Consider the following 21,754-nt stretch of genomic DNA (forward strand, 5'->3'; position numbering starts at 1 on the left):
GGTGGTCTATCCTTAAATAATTGTTTTCCAACGAATGCTCAAATATGTACAAGTGACTCCCAAGTAATTAAATCAGAAATTTCCATTTTTTTACTTAACCATTGGCGAAAGAAGCAAAAACAAAAGAAAAAAAAGCAGGTCGATCCACCCCCAAAACTAGCAAACCAAAAAGGGGGAAGAAGAAAATGAATCAGTCCTAAAAGCGCTTCAATTCTTTCAACAACTGTAATTAAATAGACTCTCGAGAAGAGTGCTCAAGTTCGTTCCAAGACAGTGTTTTGATTGGCCCAAAAGTTTTCCAATTCAGTAAGAAAAAAGAGAGGTTCAAAAGTCACCAAATAGAGTCAGAAAAGTGCTGACCAAAAGCCATGAGATGGAATCAAAAAGCGCAACCCCTAAGCCACAAAACAGACCCAAGAAGTGCAGCCTGTAAGCCGCCAAACAGGCCCAAAAAGTGCAGCCAAACCAGTCCCTGAACAATCTCAAAACCGTGCATTTAAAGGCTTCAAAATCAGTGTTTAAGGGCTCCAACACAGCTCTCAACTACTCCAAACAGCCATTTCACACTTCTAAACAGCAACCTACAGCACTTTTCAAGACCCGACAGCACTTTTCAGGACCCGACAGCACTTCTACAGCTCTCCCAAACCTAAACAGCAGCTCCCTACAGCTCCCCTACAGCTTCCAAGACGCCAAACAGCCATTTCACACTTCCAAACAGCAACCTACAGAACCTTTCAGGACCCGACAGCACCTTTCAGGACCCGACAGCACTTCTACAGCTCTCCCAAACCTAAACAGCAGCTCCCTACAGCTCCCCTACAGCTTCCAAACCAAATAGCAGCTAACAGCTTCCCACAGCACTCACAGCAGCTAACAGCTAGCCCAAAAAGCCATCTACAGCAATGGACAGCACTTACAACCATTATGCAACACATTTCAGCGCATGTGGAGCCCTAAACAACATTTAGATGGTGCACAATTGGTACCAGGGAGACCTAAAAGAATATTTGGAAGGTTCGCATTCATACCCCCCAAAACCCCTCCAAAACAGTGAATATAGTGCCCAAAACAGTGAGGAATTTGAGCATAAATCAAACCCCCAAAAACCGTCCAAAGCACCGAATAAAGCAATCCCAAATAATGTTTTTGACCTTGCTTATAATAGCAAGTCACCGGCCAATGAAATCGTCATTTAAATCAATCCTCGGAATAGCATTTAATTAAGCATAAAAACAGTAGTTAAACTCATGAAAGCATGAGCAGAAATGACACCAAGAAAAAAAAAAATTCACATATATATCGCACAATCCCTATGTAAACACATGAGAATTTAGTGGCATATATGTAAATCTTCCTTCATTTTATGCACTGTCGGCTGAAAGCAATGTCTATAGCGTGTAATAACAAATCAAAACTGTGGCATTCCAAAAATATTAATTGTTCGTAACCATCATCACATGATGCTTTGTATCATGAGTAAAGCAAACCTCCAAGTACAGTTTTATAGAAATTGAGTTTATTGATTTTCCTGAAATCCACCACAAAAACAAAACAAGCAAGGAAATCATTACAACAGCTTGCTAGACATTAATGAGAGCATGCAAATGGGTAATTGAGACGAGGAGTTTATGGGAAGAATCGAACCTGTCAGTAAGAACAGCGGCTAAGCAAAAAAAAAAGGAAGAAGTGCAGGAATTTTGACTCTCTGTCACCTCAATCTCGTTACTGTCTCCTTGCTGACGTCAACCCCAATGTGAAGCCGAGCGGGAGAAAGACTTCGATGCAGGGTTTCTGTCGGGAGAAAGGAGGAGGTGCGATTTTCAGTGCAAAGGAAGAGGGGGGAGGTCGCACGCGAGCAAGGAGTCTGGAAGCAGGATCGAGTGAGGTAGAGGGAGGCAAGCGGGTCTCGGCCTCGGACGAGGGTAGACGAGCCTAGCGACTGCGAATCGAGAGGGAGTGAGTGGTATGTTTGGTCGTGAGGGAGAGGCGAGTTGAACGGTTGTTCGGACGAGCAAGAGAGGAGGCGGAGGGCTAGCAGGGGGAGCCGAATTTGTCAAGAGCGGGGGAGGGAGTCTGGGAGCGAGCTAGTGGTGGTCTTCGGCGCAGAGAAGAAGAAGCGAACTAAAGGGAGCGAAGGTTTCTGGGTGAGCTTTAAAGGAAGGCGAGGGTTTCGAGCCGGAGAGACAAAGCAGGTGAATGGGGTGCTTGTCTGTGAAGACGAATCCGGAGAGAACGAGAGCGAAGGGCTTCGGAGGCAAAGGGGAGATTCGGCTATGAATTCGCCGTGGGGAGGAGAAGAAGCGCCAGCCGGGAGGAGCTGGATTGAGCGTGAGAGTGAGGAGTTGAATGAAGAGCCCCCCGAGCCTAGTAAGAGGGAGACGTGATTTTTTTGTATATTTCCAAAGAGACGTTATGCGAGACTTTGGCGGGGAATTGAATGAATTCCGTTGATACACCCAGCTCAATTGGAAAATTTTAATTCTCAATTAAGATGAGATTAAATAACCCATTTAAAATTTGAAATTTTGAAATTTGAAAATTGTTTAACCCTTGTTTTGCCCGAGTCCAGCCCGAATTGAACCCAAGTTTGAACCTGGGTTGAGCCCGGGCCCACGCCCCGCTAAAAAAGATGTACATCGATCTTCGTGTTAATTGCTTACGCGCATAACCATAACAATATCCGTGTCCTTTCTAGCTAAAGACAACATTCCGGACGGGTCGGCGTGGTCCGTTTCGTCATCCAGGGTCGTCCAGACAAGTTCGCCAACGGTCGAGCCAAAAATGTGTCAACTTCAGACGTGGTGTAGCGAGTGTGTTGCTGAGTCACGGAGTTCACCTAAGGTCGTCTGATCCTGTAGGAACTCATTTTCGGGCTCTACATGTTGGACCTTAGTTTTTACAACTAGAAGTTGAGTTGTTTGGATCATACGAGTTATTCACAAAAATGAGTCAATAAGTGGTTTGAAATGCTATGGGAGGTGGGCTCCATTACTTGTCTGCTATGATGGTCAATAAGGAACTCCTAAAACTAGATCTTGGGTTCTAAAAGTAGAACACTAAAAATGAGGTCAACAAACCCTATTCATAAAAAGTTGTATTTCACTTTTAAAATAAAATAATAGTAGTATTCTTGATGTAGTATAAATATTTGAGTGGTTTGTCAGCAAATATAAAAATTTTGGTGTGTGGTGTCTGTAAATGTCCCTTCTTATATTAGTAATGAAGATACTTATATCACGAATCAAAAATCCATTTAAAGATTTTATTTTGCATAGAGTGCCAAGATTTCTATGATAATAGCATATTTTATTTAAACCTAATACTGAAAACAATTGTTTACAATTTTTGTTTCAAGGCTTTGGCATTTTTTTTTTTTAACTACAATTAATGAAAGATTTGCAAAATGTTTCTCCTCGTTTAATTCATTTTAAATTAACATGTATTTTCATATGCATTTTGATAAATTAAATACTCGAGAAGTGAGCAGATCATAGAATCTTCATTCGGATCAAATAACAATAGCAAAATTACAAGGGAGAAATTTTTACAACTACAAAGACAGTATATAAATATTTCCTAGAAAATCAAATCAATGCTCGTATGTATCTTATAAATTAGTATAAATCACAGAATTATGCATCACAAACCTCCTTGCTTATAAATTTAGCCATTCCTGCACCCATTCTCATGGTAATATCTTTGATTGCCACTTGATAACTGAAAGGTAAATTGAGAACAAAATATTATAGAAGTCTTAAATATGGGGTTGCTTGAATATATAGTTGCAGTGTACTAGCTACTTCATGGTGATAATATCGCTTCTGGAAATAAAATTGATTGAAAGACAAGCAATTGAGAAATTAAAAGATGGAATAAGTAAAAACATTTTGAATAACAGCTATAGTAAAATTTATAGACCTTTTATGACAATTAAAACAATAGATGAGGCTAAACAGCATTTCATAGTTCTAACCCAAGATTCCTAATGCAAAAGATTATTCTCCCCCACCGATTGCTAACCCAAAGATTCATACAATGAAAACTTCTTTTCTATATCGAGTAGAGGAATCAGTGCTTATTTTGTACTTCAAGCACTTTTATTGCAAGTTATCTAGCATCTGCGGGAAGAAAATTGGCCACATTATTTAACCTTGGTTCTCGACTTGAGGAATGCAACTTTAGTACTGTCTGCATAAAAGATATGTTAACCTGATAAACAAGAAAGACATGGCCTAGGAAAAATGGATAAATATTAAAAAAAATATCTAAGCCCCTTTTCCTAATCTAACAGCACGGTCTTCTCACTTAAGTGATTCATGGATAATGACTAGAAAGGATAACAAGAAAATAAAAGAGCAAAAAACGTGAACCCAAAAGCAAAAATAACCGGAGCACTGGATTAATTTTATTTCCATGGTGATTCATGGATAATGTCTAGAAAGGATAACAAGAAAATAAAAGAGCGAGAAGCGTGAACCCAAAAGTAAAAATAACCGGAGCACTGGATTAATTTTATTTCCAAACCTTTTCTAGGTGTGAGCATCTATAGGGATGCGGGATCGCATCCTTGGACAAACGGGGGCTGTGTTCCCATCTAATGTGAGACTACAGCGAGAATTTTCACACCTATTGTGGCCACCGGCCCTTGTCGGTCCCATTTTCCTTTTTTTTTTTAATGAGAAGTAGGGAAGAATTTTCACACCTACTGTGGCCACCGGCCCTTGTCGGTCCCATTTCCCATTTTCCTTTTTTTTTTTAATGAGAAGTAGGGTTAATTTATGTCGTAGTATAAGTAATTTGCCTAGAACCTGGTTTGGGCAACCTTTTGTTTTTTTTCATGTTATTTGAAGAATTAACTAAACTATTTTCCTAATCGGAGAATTGTACATACATTTCTTCATGTGGTGAATATGTATCTTGAAGAGAACAAGTAATAAATCTTCTCTCGGCAGTCATACCTCTGCGAGATAGCCGTTTTGTCATTCTCTTAGCTTTTTTGGGTCCAAGCAACCGCCGAACGCCTTCAATCCCACTCTAAACACCGCTCACTTTGCATGTCACTTTTCCTTGCTTTTCCACATTCTCTCCTCACAAAATCAGATCCTAAAACACCTAAGAATCCTAAAATGATGTCGCTTTTCTGAGTATAAAAAAGAGCTCTAAGCAAAATAACTTTCAAATGGGAAGATCATTACATTACACTGACTTTCCTTAGAAATGCTAAAAGTGAAAATGAAATTAAAATACAAGTCAAATTTACCAGTAGCTCTATCTACAACCTTGATGCTCAGAATCAAATACAATATGGCTATTAAAGATGAGTAGTGAAAAATTATTCATAAGATGAAACATCCATTATCAAAAAAAGTCAAAACATCTATTCTCTTTCAAGTATTAATTGCCATTGAAACATTATCTTCAACGAACCACTTAAGCTCAACAAAATTCCAAGTATGCTTCTAACTAGGCAATTAATAACCTCACTACTAGAATTTTTATTTTTCCTTGGCTAGATTATCAAGACCTTGAACAACCCAATTCCAGGAACACATCCTACAAACACAACACATATATTAATTTTTTTTTTCTCACTAACTATCAGTGTAATGTTTTAGCTTCCGTAACCTTCACACTGATCACATTTGACAAAAGTAACATTAAACTAGACCAGTTGTGCCACCTTTCTCACCATTATATAGTTAATGACCAAATGCAAATTGCAGAATAATTAATAATCTAATGTTAAATCAATTCTATCACAACTATATAAGACTATTATTCAAATTTAAGTCTAATAGTTAAACCAAATATCTGAACTTAATTATTTTTATATATTTAATTTGTATTAGTAGATCATTATTATATCATTTTAATCATATTTAAATAATTTTTGTAATTATTGTCATCCAGTTCAGCCCCCAATTCGACCCGGAACAAACCAATGAACCTTGAATTTCTCTCCCTCTCTCCTGGTTCGATGTCTGGTCCGGTTTTCACAACCTTAAATATCATTGCTTTATGATTCTCCAGCTGTTTTTGTTTGTGGATACCAATGCACTGCAATTATAATTAGTGAATCTGAGTAAAGCTAGATGGGATAAAGGGCAAAATGTATAATGACATTAAAAAACAGCAACTTCTAATAATTAGCACAGCTCTTGACAAGCTCAACAGGCTGATTCAAGAACAATACAGAACTGGTTCATGCAATTACTAGCTTTAGCATTAACCTCAATTGAATTCAATCTTTCAAAACATTCAATGATACTTATAATTTAGATCGTTTCCAAACTTTCTCAGTAAACTATATCAAGCAAGAACTTTTGTCTGTGTTCATATTATAACATATTTGTGACCCACGTCTGCAACTGTGCATCAAAGGAAGCAATAGGCTTGAAATATAATTCAAATAACAATCTTAGAAGATAAGGACCACAAAAAAAAACGAAATTAAGAAGAAAAATTTTACTTCTACGAAAGATAAAATCTAATAAGGATCACAAATATTTCTCAATGAAAGGTTTGTATCATCTTTCTTTATATATTCAAGATCAATATTAAATTTATTACAGCTACCATTGTTAAATAAATAATGCATTCATGGTCCAATTAGACTTCTAAATTCAATTTCTAAATATAAATGCAGGAATGAAAATCACCTTTTACCCAGCTCCAAGAAGGCAATTGAAATAAAATGGAATTTGTCCATCAGAACCTTGTAAGCGTTAGTACCACCTAGGAAAAAGATGTCAGTTAGCATGTGTAAAAGAATCCATTTGTAAAACATAAGGACAGGTTAAAACACTTTGTTATTGAATCTTCAGTTTGATTTGATATGACATAATATGTAGAAATACATGTCATATATAAATATTGTTTGTAAAAATATGGAAACTATTAGAATATAAGAATATTAATATACATAATTCTATATTAATTGCTTTGATTTGCTTTTATTTCCTTTCTTCTTTTTCTCTTTATTCTATTTTTATTTGTTTCCTTACTAATAAATCCTGTAAACGATATTTATACCCTTATTTACATCAATAAGATTTACCTTTTATTTTAACATGGTATCAAAGCCATGACCCTAAAATAGTTGTAGGGCTCCCCTTACAGCCGGCTAGGTCTGCTTTCAGCATTCAGAACCTCTGCCTCCCTGTCCAGATTCCTGCAGCCGGAAACTCTGCTCTCCTTGTAGCCAACTAGGTATGTGCTCCCCTAATCAAGTCGGTCAGGTTCTCGTCTCCAAGTTCTCGTCCACTAAGTTCCCAAGCAACTTCATCTATCCAGCTAGGTTCCCGCCTCCAAAGAAGGTCCCGTCTCCATTTTCAGATTTAGATTCTCTAACTTCAGATTTTCCCAGCCAATTGATGCCTCTCCAGAATATGAGATCCGATCGCCAGAACCTTCTTCCAACCTACCAAAATGATCTCTTCCAGCAGGAACCCCTTCCCAAGGCCATATGCCTTCCCTGCGGCAGTCGGAACTTACGATGACTCAACAACCTAACAACTCTTTTAGCATGGGAAATTCAATCATCTGACTATTTTGATTCGATTCGTGAACCACCAAAAACTTACCTAACGTATGGAGCTTGGGAAGTAAAGAATTTCATGGTCATGACGTGGTTGATCAACTCCATGGAGACTTCAATTGGTCGATCATACATGTTCCTTCCTTCTGCTAGTACCATTTGGACAGAAGTACGTGATACCTACTCAGATGTAGAGAGTTCCAGCCAACTCCATGAGGTGTATAAGACAATCTGTGAGGCAAAACAAGGATCCAAGATCGTGACCCAATACCATAATGATCTAGTTGAATTATGGATGGAATGCGACCTATACTATAACTACACTTGAGAATATCCGGTCAATCTCTCTTTTACATAAAACTATAGAAAATGACTGCATATTCCAATTTCTGGCAGGCCTCAACAAAGATTTTGACGAAGTTTAGGGTCGTATCATTGGTCGGGATCCTCATCCTCCTACTCACGTTGGTTTCACTGAGATTCATCGCAAAGAGAGCCGAAGACTTGTTATACTTGGTACTTTCACTCTCTCTATTGAAGCATTCGCCTTGGTCTCTAATAGTGCTCAACCCCGGGCTTGTCATCCCACTTGTGATTTATGTCACAAACCCAACCATACTAGTGATAAGTGTTGAAAGCTTCACAAGAAACATGCATCCAAACCTTCGACAAAATCTTCCAATGCCAAGGGTCTTGCTACAACATTTGAATCCAACTTGGTACAACCGACCTCTACCCAGAGCAATCTAAAATCCTCCAATTCTCTTAAAAGTCAAATGAAGCATGTTTAGCATGGGAAATTCAATCATCTGACTGGTTTGATTCGTGAACCTCCAAAAACTTATCTAACGTATGGAGCTTGGGAAGTAAAGAATTTCATGTTTTAGCATGGGAAATTCAATCATCTGACTATTTTGATTCGATTCGTGAACCACCAAAAACTTACCTAACGTATGGAGCTTGGGAAGTAAAGAATTTCATGGTCATGACGTGGTTGATCAACTCCATGGAGACTTCAATTGGTCGATCATACATGTTCCTTCCTTCTGCTAGTACCATTTGGACAGAAGTACGTGATACCTACTCAGATGTAGAGAGTTCCAGCCAACTCCATGAGGTGTATAAGACAATCTGTGAGGCAAAACAAGGATCCAAGATCGTGACCCAATACCATAATGATCTAGTTGAATTATGGATGGAATGCGACCTATATTATAACTACACTTGAGAATATCCGGTCAATCTCTCTTTTACAGAAAACTATAGAAAATGACTGCATGTTCCAATTTCTGGCAGGCCTCAACAAAGATTTTGACGAAGTTTAGGGTCGTATCATTGGTCGGGATCCTCATCCTCCTACTCACGTTGGTTTCACTGAGATTCATCGCAAAGAGAGCCGAAGACTTGTTATACTTGGTACTTTCACTCTCTCTATTGAAGCATTCGCCTTGGTCTCTAATAGTGCTCAACCCCGGGCTTGTCATCCCACTTGTGATTTATGTCACAAACCCAACCATACTAGTGATAAGTGTTGAAAACTTCACAAGAAACATGCATCCAAACCTTCGACAAAATCTTCCAATGCCAAGGGTCTTGCTACAACATTTGAATCCAACTTGGTACAGCCGGCCTCTACCCAGAGCAATCTAAAATCCTCCAATTCTCTTAAAAGTCAAATGAAGCATTTAATCAGGCTTGCTTGGATCCAGTCCATTCTCTTCCGGCCCGTTGACCTCCCACGTTCGTCAAGGTACCAATCCTATGACACTTGTTTCTTCTGCCCCTTTTAGTCTATGGATCATTGATTCATGTGTCACGGGCCACATGACTGGAAGCTCTCAAGCCTTCTCAACATATTATCCTTGCTCAAGAAAAGATACTATTAAAATTGTTGATAGGTCCCAAAGTTCCATTGTTGATAAGGGATCTATTATTTTAACAGGTTTAACTCTATAATCTATGTTACATGTATCACTGTTGAAGTGCAACTTTTATCTATCAGTACACTGACATATGGCATTCACTGTGTTGCTCATTTTTCCTCTGATGTCTGTCTTTCAGAAAACTATAGAAAATGACTGCATGTTCCAATTTCTGGCAGGCCTCAACAAATATTTTGACAAAGTTTAGGGTTGTATCATTGGTTGGGATCCTCATCCTCCTAATCACGCTGGTTTCACTGAGATTCATCGCAAAGAGAGCCGAAGACTTGTTATACTTGGTACTTTCACTCCGTCTATTGAAGCATTCGCCTTGGTCTCTAATAGTGCTCAACCCCGGGCTTGTCATCCCACTTGTGATTTATGTCACAAACCCAACCATACTAGTGATAAGTGTTGAAAACTTCACAAGAAACATGCATCCAAACCTTCGACAAAATCTTCCAATGCCAAGGGTCTTGCTACAACATTTGAATCCAACTTGGTACAGCCGGCCTCTACCCAGAGCAATCTAAAATCCTCCAATTCTCTTAAAAGTCAAATGAAGCATTTAATCAGGCTTGCTTGGATCCAGTCCATTCTCTTCCGGCCCGTTGACCTCCCACGTTCGTCAAGGTACCAATCCTATGACACTTGTTTCTTCTGCCCCTTTTAGTCTATGGATCATTGATTCATGTGTCACGGGCCACATGACTGGAAGCTCTCAAGCCTTCTCAACATATTATCCTTTCTCAAGAAAAGATACTATTAAAATTGTTGATAGGTCCCAAAGTTCCATTGTTGATAAGGGATCTATTATTTTAAGAGGTTCAACTCTATAATATATGTTACATGTATCACTGCTGAAGTGTAACTTTTATCTATCAGCACACTGACATATGGCATTCACTGTGTTGCTCATTTTTCCTCTGATGTCTGTCTTTCAAGGTCGTCGTTTGGAGAGAATGATTGAAACTGCTCAGCGGGTAGGCAGGTTCTATTTCTTCCAATAGAAAGCATTGAGAACGAGAACACTCCACTCAGTAGTTGCAGTTTATCTCAGTCCACTGAATGTTCTATTATATTTTTACACTGTCATTTGGGCGTGATAGTTTCAATATCTAAAACAATTGTATCCGTTGATATTTACTAATAAAAATCATTCTAATTTCAAATGTGAAATCTGTCAGTTAGTTAGACATCGTCGTGTTCCTTATCCACCCCACATTTATGCGTCTTCCGCTCATTTCTCCCTTATTCATAGTGACTTATAGGAAACCTCTCGCACTCTCAGCTACACCTAAATGGCGGTTCCTTCCTTTGATTGATGACCACACTCAGATGACGTGAGTCTATACTTAAAAGATAAATTTGAAGCTGCAGTCACTTTCAAAAACTTTCACACCTTTATTTTGACCCAATTCAAAACTCTTGTTCAAGTCCTTCAAACTAACAATTGTCCTGAACTTTTTAACTCTATATTAAGAGAATTTTTGGTAAATAAGGGCATCCTTTGTCATATCTCGTGAACGGACACTCAACAAAATTGGGTAGCCGGGAGAAAAAACCGACATCTCCTCGATGTAGTTCACTCCATTATGTCTCAGAGGGCATCCTTTATCATAGCTCGTGTGCGGATACTCCTCAACAAAATTGGGAAGCCGGGAGAAAAAACTTACATCTCCTCGATGTAGTTCACTCCATTATGTCTCAATCTAATGTCCCAAAATATTTATGGAATGATGTCATACTTTCATCAATAGTGATCCCTAAAAAATTCATAGCTTTTGAACATCTTTAGCCGTCTTAACATTGTGCTTTCCTAACAATCGGGTCTTCTCCACTTTAGATCTAAAAATTTTTGGGTGCTGGCATTTGTTCTAAACACGGACCCAACTCGAAGTAAACTTGAGTCCAGGTTCGTAAAATGTGTTTTTCTCGGATACTCTGACACTCAAAAGGGGTATTGGTGTCTGGACCCTCCACAAATAAGGTCTATGTGAGTATTGATGTCTCCTTTATCGAAAATGTTCCCTACTTTCCTAACTCTGCCTCCAGTGCGGGGAGCTAAAGTTCTTGGGCATTGTTCCTTACCCATGGCAGCCACCTGCATTGATCTAGCAAGTCTTTACTAGCCCAAGGCAATGCACAAAACAGTGAGGTTTTGCTACAGTATGCAAACACTGAAGTTTCATTGTACTCGTGTATAAATATTACAAGAGTAGAAAATGTTATTCAATTAAGAAAGATCACACCTACGAACAAAAAAAATGTCAAAAATGAGTATATGCTAACAATAGAAGGAGACGAATATGGGCAAGAATATGTCTACATATACACATGTACATTTTCAATGACCAGAAAAAATTAAGAGATAGCACTCTTTGTAAGGTAAAATAGCCAAAAATATGTTGAAAACCACATGAAACAGAGCTGTTGCACATGAAAGCATGAACATGTAAAATGGAAATTTCTTTTAAACTTAATACTTCTTCCAGTAGTCCTTACAAGATGCTGCCTAGTGCCCACAAACACAAAAAGTTTTAAGTGCGTGTATACTATCAATATAAGGAGACCAAAGAATAGAAAAGAATCTCGGAGACCAGAGTATAGAAAAGAATCTCCATATATAGATGTATAGATTGTGCATGACCAGAAAAAATTAAGAGATAGCAAGTCTTCGTAAGGTAAAATGGTTGAAATAATATTGAAAGCCTCATGAAACAGAGCAGTTGTTCTTGAACGCATGATAAAAAAATGAAAATTTTTCCTTTTTAACTTGTATGCTTCAAGGAGTCCTTACATGAGAAATGCCAGTAACGATCATACATGTGTTCATGAAATCCTAACAAAATCGGCACCTTGATGTCAACTGGAATGCTTGTATCATCCTCTGCAAAAGAGAAAATGAAAACAAATCATTTCTGATGCTTCTTCGCTTACATGGATTTTGCAAGAACATGATAAATCATTTCTGATGCTTCTTCGCTTACAAGGATTTTGCAAGAACATGACAAATTTGATGTACACATCTGGTTGAAACTTTTCAGAGCATCATAATATTGAATACTGCCTAGAAAATGCCAATCTTGTCCAAAATAGAAGTGTAAAAAATACATTTCTGGCAAGCTTGCCCAATGTAGAACAGCCTAAAAATATGTTTCTGGCAACTCAAACAAAACTATAATTCAACTCAAGCACAGATTATTCAGTAAGAAAATAGCGTTGATAATGCACGTCTCTAAATGTTATACCGTGTCTTCCAATATCATGTTTCTTCCATTTTTTTCACAACTACCCATCGGAGCATATTTGCAAGAAATGAAAATCAATGATTTTAGGGTCATTTAGAACGAAGGGCCTTGCCTGCCACTAAACTCTGCTTGGCTCTTCAGCAAGCCTGCACAGGCGCAGTCAAGGCTGCAGCATCGTCTACAAAGGGGCTAGTGAAAGAGGCACTTGCCCAGACAAGCAATATAAGGTTGTGCAGGGCGTCAATCCAAACGAAGGCTTAATCTCTTTGACATGCAAATAGCACTTTGCATACTTTGTTTCAGTGAGTTTAGTTTGTTAATGTTAAAGCTCAATAAAAAGCCATGTTAAAACTGATAATAAAAACAATTATCACAAAATATAATGCAAGAAACTAGAAAGGTTTCGATAAATGTCTAATATGAACACCAAGAAAAACTTAAATTTACAGTCAATTTGCCAGTCATATTTTTACACATTAAAATGTAGATTCTAATTACCGATTCATCATATTTTATTCATTATAATAATTCTAATGATGAAGTAATCATAATTAATTAATATCAATAATATTATCCTTTAGTCTTCCTATTGAATAACTTACCTTTCATCCTCGAGAACAACTTTAGTGATTTGATTTCATAAGAGTTTAAGCAGTCATGCTTTTCCAAACGTCAAACAGCAGTAACAAATAACACGCAAACGAAAAGGCCGAGTTCATATTCTTTCATGAACAAGTTATCAAATCCAGTACTGAGAAAGTATTATTGGTGCCAAGCGAGATGCTTCCTGAGTTTTACTATAGTTAATATAACCATATTTAGTCATTTACATTATGTAGTTTATCCTTATTTGTCATTTTATCAATTATAAAAGATAAAACGATTATCATTATAGATATGCTTCTCCATAGTTTAATGCTAGTATGGCAGTGTTTGTTAATTTATGGCTACTATGAAAAATAGTAAGCCTTGCAATTTAGGTAGATATGAACTGAACAAAAGAAAAGTGTCTAGTCAATTACTTCTTTTTCTTTATCGCATCAGTTTTTTCTCTACACAAAATTCCTTTATACAACAATCTCTATTACAACTATCCTACCTACTATATGCACCATGCACTCACAGCTTTATCAAACACAAATTTAGTCAATTACTGATCAGAATATAGCGGGAATTTCAATTTTTTAAATTTATGAAAAAACTTTATCTGGGTACTTTGCAAGCACAAGGCAATTATTTGGCATCCAACTTGTCTTACTCCATGAGCATGCCTAAATTAAAAGTGCATGAAGATGCATACAAGGGCAAGTGTTATGATCATATACAGCATGAAAATTATTCGCAAGAAAATTACAAATTTTATGATGCATTGAAGTTCTAAGAGCACGCAAAAGGGAATATTAGTACAGGATATTCTGCAGTCTTTCCTGTAGTTCTCTCACTGAATCATACAAAACTTCTCCACTCCCAGCGTAACAGTTTACAGATTGAAAATGATGTATGACACTTTATTTCCACTACTTCACTTTCTCTATTACAAGAATCTTCACTTTATCCACCAGCAACTTTGGACGCCTAAACATATAGGAATACTCTATTAATGATTTACATCAAATGACTAACTACATGATGTGGAGCCCTACGTATACCTGATTTTTTTTTTTTTATCATTGTCAAATTTCAAGATATCTTATATAGGTTGTATAAAAGATTTAGATTTAACGTACTTTTTATAATTTTTGCTCAAGCATATGTTCATAAACAGTATGCATGCGAGTATTTTAAAATATTTAAATCGCTCTATATGGCGCAATAATGGCAAGAGTTTCCAGAAGCCCGTCCTTATGAATAATTTTGCACTCCTAAAATTACCTGTAAATATCAAAACAGTTTTGACAGCCCACAAGTAATGCTAAACCGAATTAACAGATAAACAACATTTTAACAGATTAATATCTAATTAACCTCAGTGCAGATATTTTAATGTTTAATTAGTTAAATTCACAAGAATAAGAAAAAAAGCACACAAATAAAGCTTTCACATAAGTTTTATAAGCTCAAATGAAAGTGTTGTTCCAATTTGAATAAGCAACTTTTAAAACTCATCATATCTCAACAAAAACTATAGTGAGGTCATCAACGACAGATATAAACCACCTTAATAATAAAGAAAGCTTCCTAATGATTTTTCATAAGCAATTAGGAACACCAAGTTCAAAGAAATAGGATTACATCACAGACGTTAAAGGACAAAAAGAAGTGAACAGAGCTGACATACCAACAGTATCAAGGGCTCTGAGAACCAAATAGAACACACACACCTGCACAAATAAAGTTCTAAGTCAAAAATCTTGTAGCAAAAAAAATGCCTTACTTTCATAAACACATTAAAAAGTTAACTAACACATGTTCATGGATGCATACATACATATGCAGAGGAAGTCGAGCTCAGGTGCAATCATTTGAAAAGAATCATTGCTATTGGAAAAGGACCTATTCTAAAGATTTGCTATTTTGAGTTATTTGTCGAAAAAGCGTGAACAATGAAAGCTACATGCGTAGTTTGAGGAGGGATCTTTTTCCTTTATGGAAATGTAAATTATATAATCTATAATATTTTGATGATCAAGAAGAGTCAGAAATGAAAAAAACAAGATGGATAATGTTGATCTATATTAGAATTGGATAGAGATCAAAATTTAATAAAGTCAACTTTAGTCTTCAATTAATACAATTCTTCTTGATCTATAGTGTTCAAGTAATACAATTCTTCTTGACTTCAAACAACTTCCTTCGGATCGTAGAAATCCAAATAGAGTTGTTGCTGAGAGGTTGCATTTATTGTTCTACAGATCCAAGTGTCATTTTTTCCCAATTTTTGCCTAGTAGTTGACAAGTTTCACTTGGTTTGGAATTTTCCTTTTTTTAACCTATTTAAGGTGATATTCACTATGTTTCCAGATCAATTTAAGTACTTTCATAATTTAGTGTTTCAAGAGTTTTAAAATGCATTACTTTTCTATAAATATTTGCGATTTTATTTTGCAATGTAGTATCTTGAATTTTTTGGCTCACAATTATTATAGGAGTTTTGGCTTGCTACCTCAAAGTGTATTTATTTATCCTTGTAGAATTTTTCAAAGGGAATTCACAAGTTAATTCACGACAATTTGTTTTTTTTTTCCGTCCAACTAATTGTCCATCTAAGGTAAAGTATATGGAATTATAAAAGGCTGGAAAGGATACTATTATAAGTAAAAGGTGTAACGACCAATTAACCAGATTGAGGAAGCTTGAAATTTCGAAAAATGGTAGGGACTAATTAAAGTATTTTTAAAATGTGAATTAATGTGAAGTATAATCTATACCTCAAGAAACACATAGCTCAACCAATAAAAAACAAATAAGAAATTTAGGTGAAAAATATGTTTCCTAATGTACCTTTGGATCATGTACTTCTCAAGCTAATGGGCATGTCCATCTTTCTTAAAGTGATATTGAAAGATATTTTATTCAAAACAAACTCTAGCGCGCCTTTTTTATCTTACAAATAAAAATTTGCAAAACAATCATTTAACAGTTACTCCAAATAGTATTCTCATTTTTATGGCTTCATCTTCTACCATGTTATTGTACAAAAATAAGTAGACTGGAAAGTGTTGTTTCAAAAAGTACTGAAATAGAGAAAGAATTTTTATTGAACTTTATATCCACTTAATTGAGTATATTCAACCCTTTATTTTCTTTCTTTTGGTTTGCCTTGTATGCATTCATATATAAGAAACCCTTGTTGTTTTCCTCCAGATTGATCTCATATAGGAATAACTTGCCAAGCACCCAAAATACTACTAGTCGCACAACGGCCGCAATACTCACTGCAGCCTAACGTTCTTGCTCAAGTCTCCACACATCATGCACACAAACATGTGTTGTGTATCATTGCCATTCACATGCCTGCATGCGTCCGCACGTGTTATCCATCTGATAACTGATCCAGAATATCAAAAGCATGAGGAGAGCTGCCAACCTAGTCAATAGTTTAAATGGATGTTATCTTTTAGTAGAACAAAAGCAAGACCTCGCGAACATTCGGATTTGTTTTCTAAGAATCGCTATGTTTGACAGTATATGAAGGCAAATAAGCATCCAAGCCTTTTATTTCGCTTGGAACGTCACTATGCACGTTTCAATGAAATCTTAGTAACGAATTGAGTTCCTCGCCTGCAGAGAAATAAATCAAATTAGAATTTGTTTTTTAACTTCTGCGAAGCCAAAGTTTAATAATGCTCTTTCTGAAGTTTTAAATCGATGTGTTTGCAACTGGATGCCGTCGAAATCTGCAGGTATAGACATCAAGTTCAATGACCTCCCATATCTCGGACTTATCTAACATAAAAAGCATCGACATCCTCCCACTTTATTTGGTTTTAGTACTAATAACTACCCTATTTCAATGCCTAAATCCACAGAGAAGCGAAAATCCGTAACTGTATGAGCAATCAATTATTAGATAACAAATAGCGAGAAGACGGACTGCAGCATCCCGCACTGATCCACGATAAACTAAAAAGAAAAAAAAAAGGCAAAAAACAGCATGGAAAAAGCAATAACAAGCCGAATTCAAAGGACCAGAAATAATCGATGGGCGTCAAGAATGCCAAGGGAGGAGTAAGAGGTAATTCTTACTGCATTGCGAAGATCGGCATCAAGCTGCTGGATTACCAGCGCAAAGCTGCGGGAGACTTTCTGCAGCATAGCATAGGCAAAGCCCCAGTGCGGCTCCGTCGGGATCTGTCTCTTGATCTTCTGCGCTGCCATCATCATCTTCGTCAAAGACATCAGATCCTCTGGATGCTGCAGTACCTCCTTAACCATCCCCATTGCCTCTCTCCCTCTGCTTCTCTCTCTCCTGGTGGTCTCGAGGGCTTTTTGTATTGGTTTCTCCGTTCGGTTTCCTTATAGCCGCCCACGGAACGGATGTCCGCGCCTCTTTCGCGAATCAGGAGTTTTATTTATCTATGAGCGTGTTGAACCAGGAGGCGTTTTGCTTTAATAATATCACATGCCGAATCAACCTTCTCATAATTTTATTTCTAACCACTATTTCTTACTATTATTATTTTGATCTTTTGTCTGTTTATGAGCATAATATTATATAACGATAATTTCATTACGCCACATGTCAGGCCTGCCACAATATCAACATTTTTTATAATGATATACTAATGGAATAACATAATGAAAATGAGTGTTTAATTTTTTTTTAATAATTGATCATCTTTCTATCTTTGTCTTTTGTGCCTCTATTTTTAATTATAAATCCACTTATTTAACATTTTGTGCCACAAAAATCACGGCAATGGAGTTATATTAATGTCTCACTCTTGTATAAAATTTCAAACACAAATAGATAAAAGAGTAGCTGATAGAAGGGATACCATAAATTTTTACGTTGAAAATTAAAAAGAAAAATAACACAGGGCTTAACTCAATTGAAATGTTTCTACTATTTTGAAGTATGTTACAATAATTCACTTGCTCTTAAACGGTAAAAAAAATAATATTACAAGACTGAGAGAAAATATTATGGTAGTGACAATGGCCTGATTATAATTATGGAAAACAGATGATAGATGTTATGTGATGGCGATTAAGATTTGTTAACATCAATGGTGGTGGCTATTAGGCACCAATGATCCAACAACATTAATAATGATAGAGAGGTGAAGGTGATTGATGATGGTGATATAACAAATGAGGTCTAGTAATGGCAATGGTGTCAGCCAGACACTGGTTGTCTAACAACATTTGTGAGAGCGGCCAAACAATGATGACAGCAACAACAACAACAGCCAGGTGACTGTGTTTTGATGGTGATAAGTGAAGGTAGTTTGACGACAATGGGGGTTGAGATAGTGACCTCGCGAAGAAGATAGTGGTCTGGTGATCACAACGATAGTTGTGGCATCGATAAGGCAATAGTGGTTCACTGACAATTATCATGTTCTAGAGACTTTAGCCATGTGATGGTGTTCTGGTGAAGACAACAGCTAGTAGATGGTGATCCAACAATAATGGTATTAACGAAGTGTGTTTTGGTAGCCAACATAAATTAGATGATTGTGATGTGGGTTTAGTGGCATCATTTGGGCTATAGTGTTTTGACAATGATGACGACCAAACAATGGTGATGGCAGTAGTGTCATTAGTCTATCGACGATGATTCGATGATGATGGTGTATTGTGACAACAATGATGTTCGATCAGCGATAATGTAGTGATAGTCATTTTTTTTATTAAGAGATGATGGTTTGGAAATAGTCTGACTAAGGTGGTATGGTGTGGTGGCAGTGGTGGTCAGGTGATTGTAATTTGATGTAGCAATGGTCGGAAGATGATGGCTCAACAATGATTGTTGTGGTTTGATCCTGGAGGCATGATGGCAACAATAACAAATTGACGATAATGGTCTAGTGGTGGCAGCAATGGGTTTGCATCAATTAAGTGATAAGGGTCTTACAACGACGCTAACCTAGGGTGTTAGTCCAGCAAAATGGTGGTATTCTGACAGTAGTGATCTGATGATGGTGGTGGTGGCCCAACGTCGGTCAGGTGTCGGTGGTCCAGTGGTAGTGTTAGCCTAATAAAGACGGTCTGTCATAATGGCGGTAGCCCATAATTGAGGGTCTGGTGATGGCGATCGGACGGAAGTAGTGGTGGCCTAATGAAGGTGAACTGAACGTAAAAATGATAACTTAGCAACGGTGGTCTATAACGATGGCATTGACTCAATGTATGTGGTTTTGTACGGTGCTGGCGTTGGTCAAGTGACAATGGTCCTATGGCAACAATAGCCCAGGGATGATAGTCCAACACAACAGTGACAATTCAACAATTGTAGCATGACAAAGATGGTTCTCACTCAACAATGATGACAACGGTGGATCAATGTTGATCAGATATTGGTAGTCTAGCGATGGGGATAGCATGATGATAATCGTCTAGCAAGATTTTAGTGGTCTGGCAACGATCACTTCACATTGACAATGTGACTTGACGGTGATGGGCGAACTGCGATGATGGTGACTGGCACACATAAAAATTACCTACTTTTTCATACATATTTCATGCTCAAATTTAATGATTTTTAATGATATTATACTTTAAATGAAGGTATTTTGCATATTTTTAGTTTCAGGTACAAGAAATGAAATTTTAGAGAAAATGAAACAAAAATGGAGTAAAAACAAGCAAGAAAGAAAATTGTGACTTGACACATTTCGATGTCTTTCTATGTTTAATCTACTTTATATTTCTCACATGTTTTTGAATGAAATTACACTTTAAATAAAGGTTATTTTCATGTTTATTTTGTAGGTATATATGTTAGGTATATGTTTATTTTGTAGGTATATATGTTAGGAGTGAAATGTGACTAAAACAGGGCGAAACGGAGCAAAATAGTGGAGCTACTGCAGGGTGGCGCATGATGCGCCAAAATCCAGAGAACTAACGCATGATGCGCCAATTTGGCGTCAGATGCTTCGGACATGACTTTTTTGCAGATTAAGGCGGTTCGGGACAAGTTTTTGCGTGAATTTCCAAAGGGACGCTTGTTCTAAAAAACCCTTGGAGTGATTCAATGCATTTAAACACTTTGGAAGGTTCTTCTATGAAGGGATATGTCTCTTGGATCAATGAACATGTATTTTGAATTCAAAAGAGTTAACTTTTAGATAGAATTTTGGAGGAAATTTTGAATCTTTTTTGGAGGGAGACAACCTTTTATAAAAGAGAAGGAAGTCTAGGGCTTAAAGTAAGAAGAGTTGTGTAGGTGTGAGCTTTATGTGTGTGTGTGTGTGTGTGGCATGAGAGTGAGAGGATGGGCTTGGAGATTTTATTGAAGAATTGTAAGAGGAGATGGAAGGTGACAAATTTCTTCTTCAATACATTTATAGTAGAGAATTGAGAGTACTTTTAAAGACGGAAAGTACTTGAAGAGAACTTCTAGGGATTTGCTTGGGAATGATTGTGAAATAAATTGTGTTCTTTTTTTTTCTTTATTTTGTAAACTTATTTTTATATATGAAATTTGTGTTTTGTCGTATCCTTCTCATGAATTCTTAGTTGTCTTCTTTATTCTTCTCTCTACTTTAAGATATGGTTTTATGAAGAAGTGATTTTGTTTTATACAGTTTTAAATGTCAGTAATATGTAATGATTCAAACTCTAATTTTCATTTACTTTTTGATCTGATCAATTGAAATGTTAAAATGTGTTGAGAAACATATGTTTCGAAAGGGCTATGATTTCAATAACATGGGGAAAATCACATTTGCTTTCATGAGAGAGTTTGTCATCTATGAAATTGAGTGCAAATAAATAGGGAAAAATAATTTGTTTGATGCAAAATTGAATATTTTAAGGTGACAGATTAAAATCTCTAATTTGGTTCAGTTGATTAGAAACTGATGCGAGAGAAACTGATGCGAGATAAACTGATGCGAGATTGTTAACCCTCAGGTGAGGGAATAGTGGGAGCTTTGGAGTAGCAGCATGTATCCTCCCAGCCTAACCACAAAATTAGGACTCAAATTCTAGATTAGTCAATGTTTTTTATAGCACTCAGAATATGGTAAAGAATACGATTGCTCATATTTGACAAAAAAAATTTTTTATATATTTTTAAATGATTTTAATTTCTTCACAATTCATATACTCATTGTAAATGAGAAGAAGGTTTTCTTAAATTTGAACTCATTGTCACAAAACTTTGTTTAATCTTAGTAAATTTGGTTTTGATGTTTAGAAATTAATTTAGTAAACTTAGTTCTTTTAGTTACATTTTTGTTATCATTCATTAAACCCATTTTAATTTGTCTTTCTTACTTTAATATTCATAGTTTAAATATTGTGATTTACGTTATTATCATAAGAATCTTCATCTTCCAAACTAAGATTTGATTGTAGTAGACTAGAATTAACCTAAGAGATTTTTTAATGCGCTTCTCTGTGGGATCGATATTGGGGTTTTTAAAAAA

The 21,754-nt window shown here is 36.5% G+C and overlaps 1 protein-coding gene across 1 annotated transcript in view; it reads right to left on the reverse strand.

Moving 5' to 3' along the window:
* The window catches only part of LOC110030022 (squalene synthase-like), a gene marked incomplete at its 3' end in the record, with an annotated part of 42,506 nt that extends 24,782 nt beyond the window's left edge, over positions 1–17,724 (reverse strand). The window contains 5 exon segments of the mRNA XM_020732559.1: positions 3,651–3,720; positions 6,663–6,738; positions 12,263–12,352; positions 14,992–15,034; positions 17,400–17,724. Of these exon segments, the coding sequence (XP_020588218.1) occupies positions 3,651–3,720; positions 6,663–6,738; positions 12,263–12,352; positions 14,992–15,034; positions 17,400–17,594 (474 nt within the window). The 5' untranslated portion in view covers positions 17,595–17,724.
* Between the last annotated feature and the right edge of the window lie 4,030 nt (positions 17,725–21,754).

Source organism: Phalaenopsis equestris, unplaced genomic scaffold, assembly GCF_001263595.1.
Source record: "Phalaenopsis equestris unplaced genomic scaffold, ASM126359v1 Scaffold000632, whole genome shotgun sequence".
NCBI classification, from domain to species: Eukaryota; Viridiplantae; Streptophyta; class Magnoliopsida; order Asparagales; family Orchidaceae; genus Phalaenopsis; species Phalaenopsis equestris.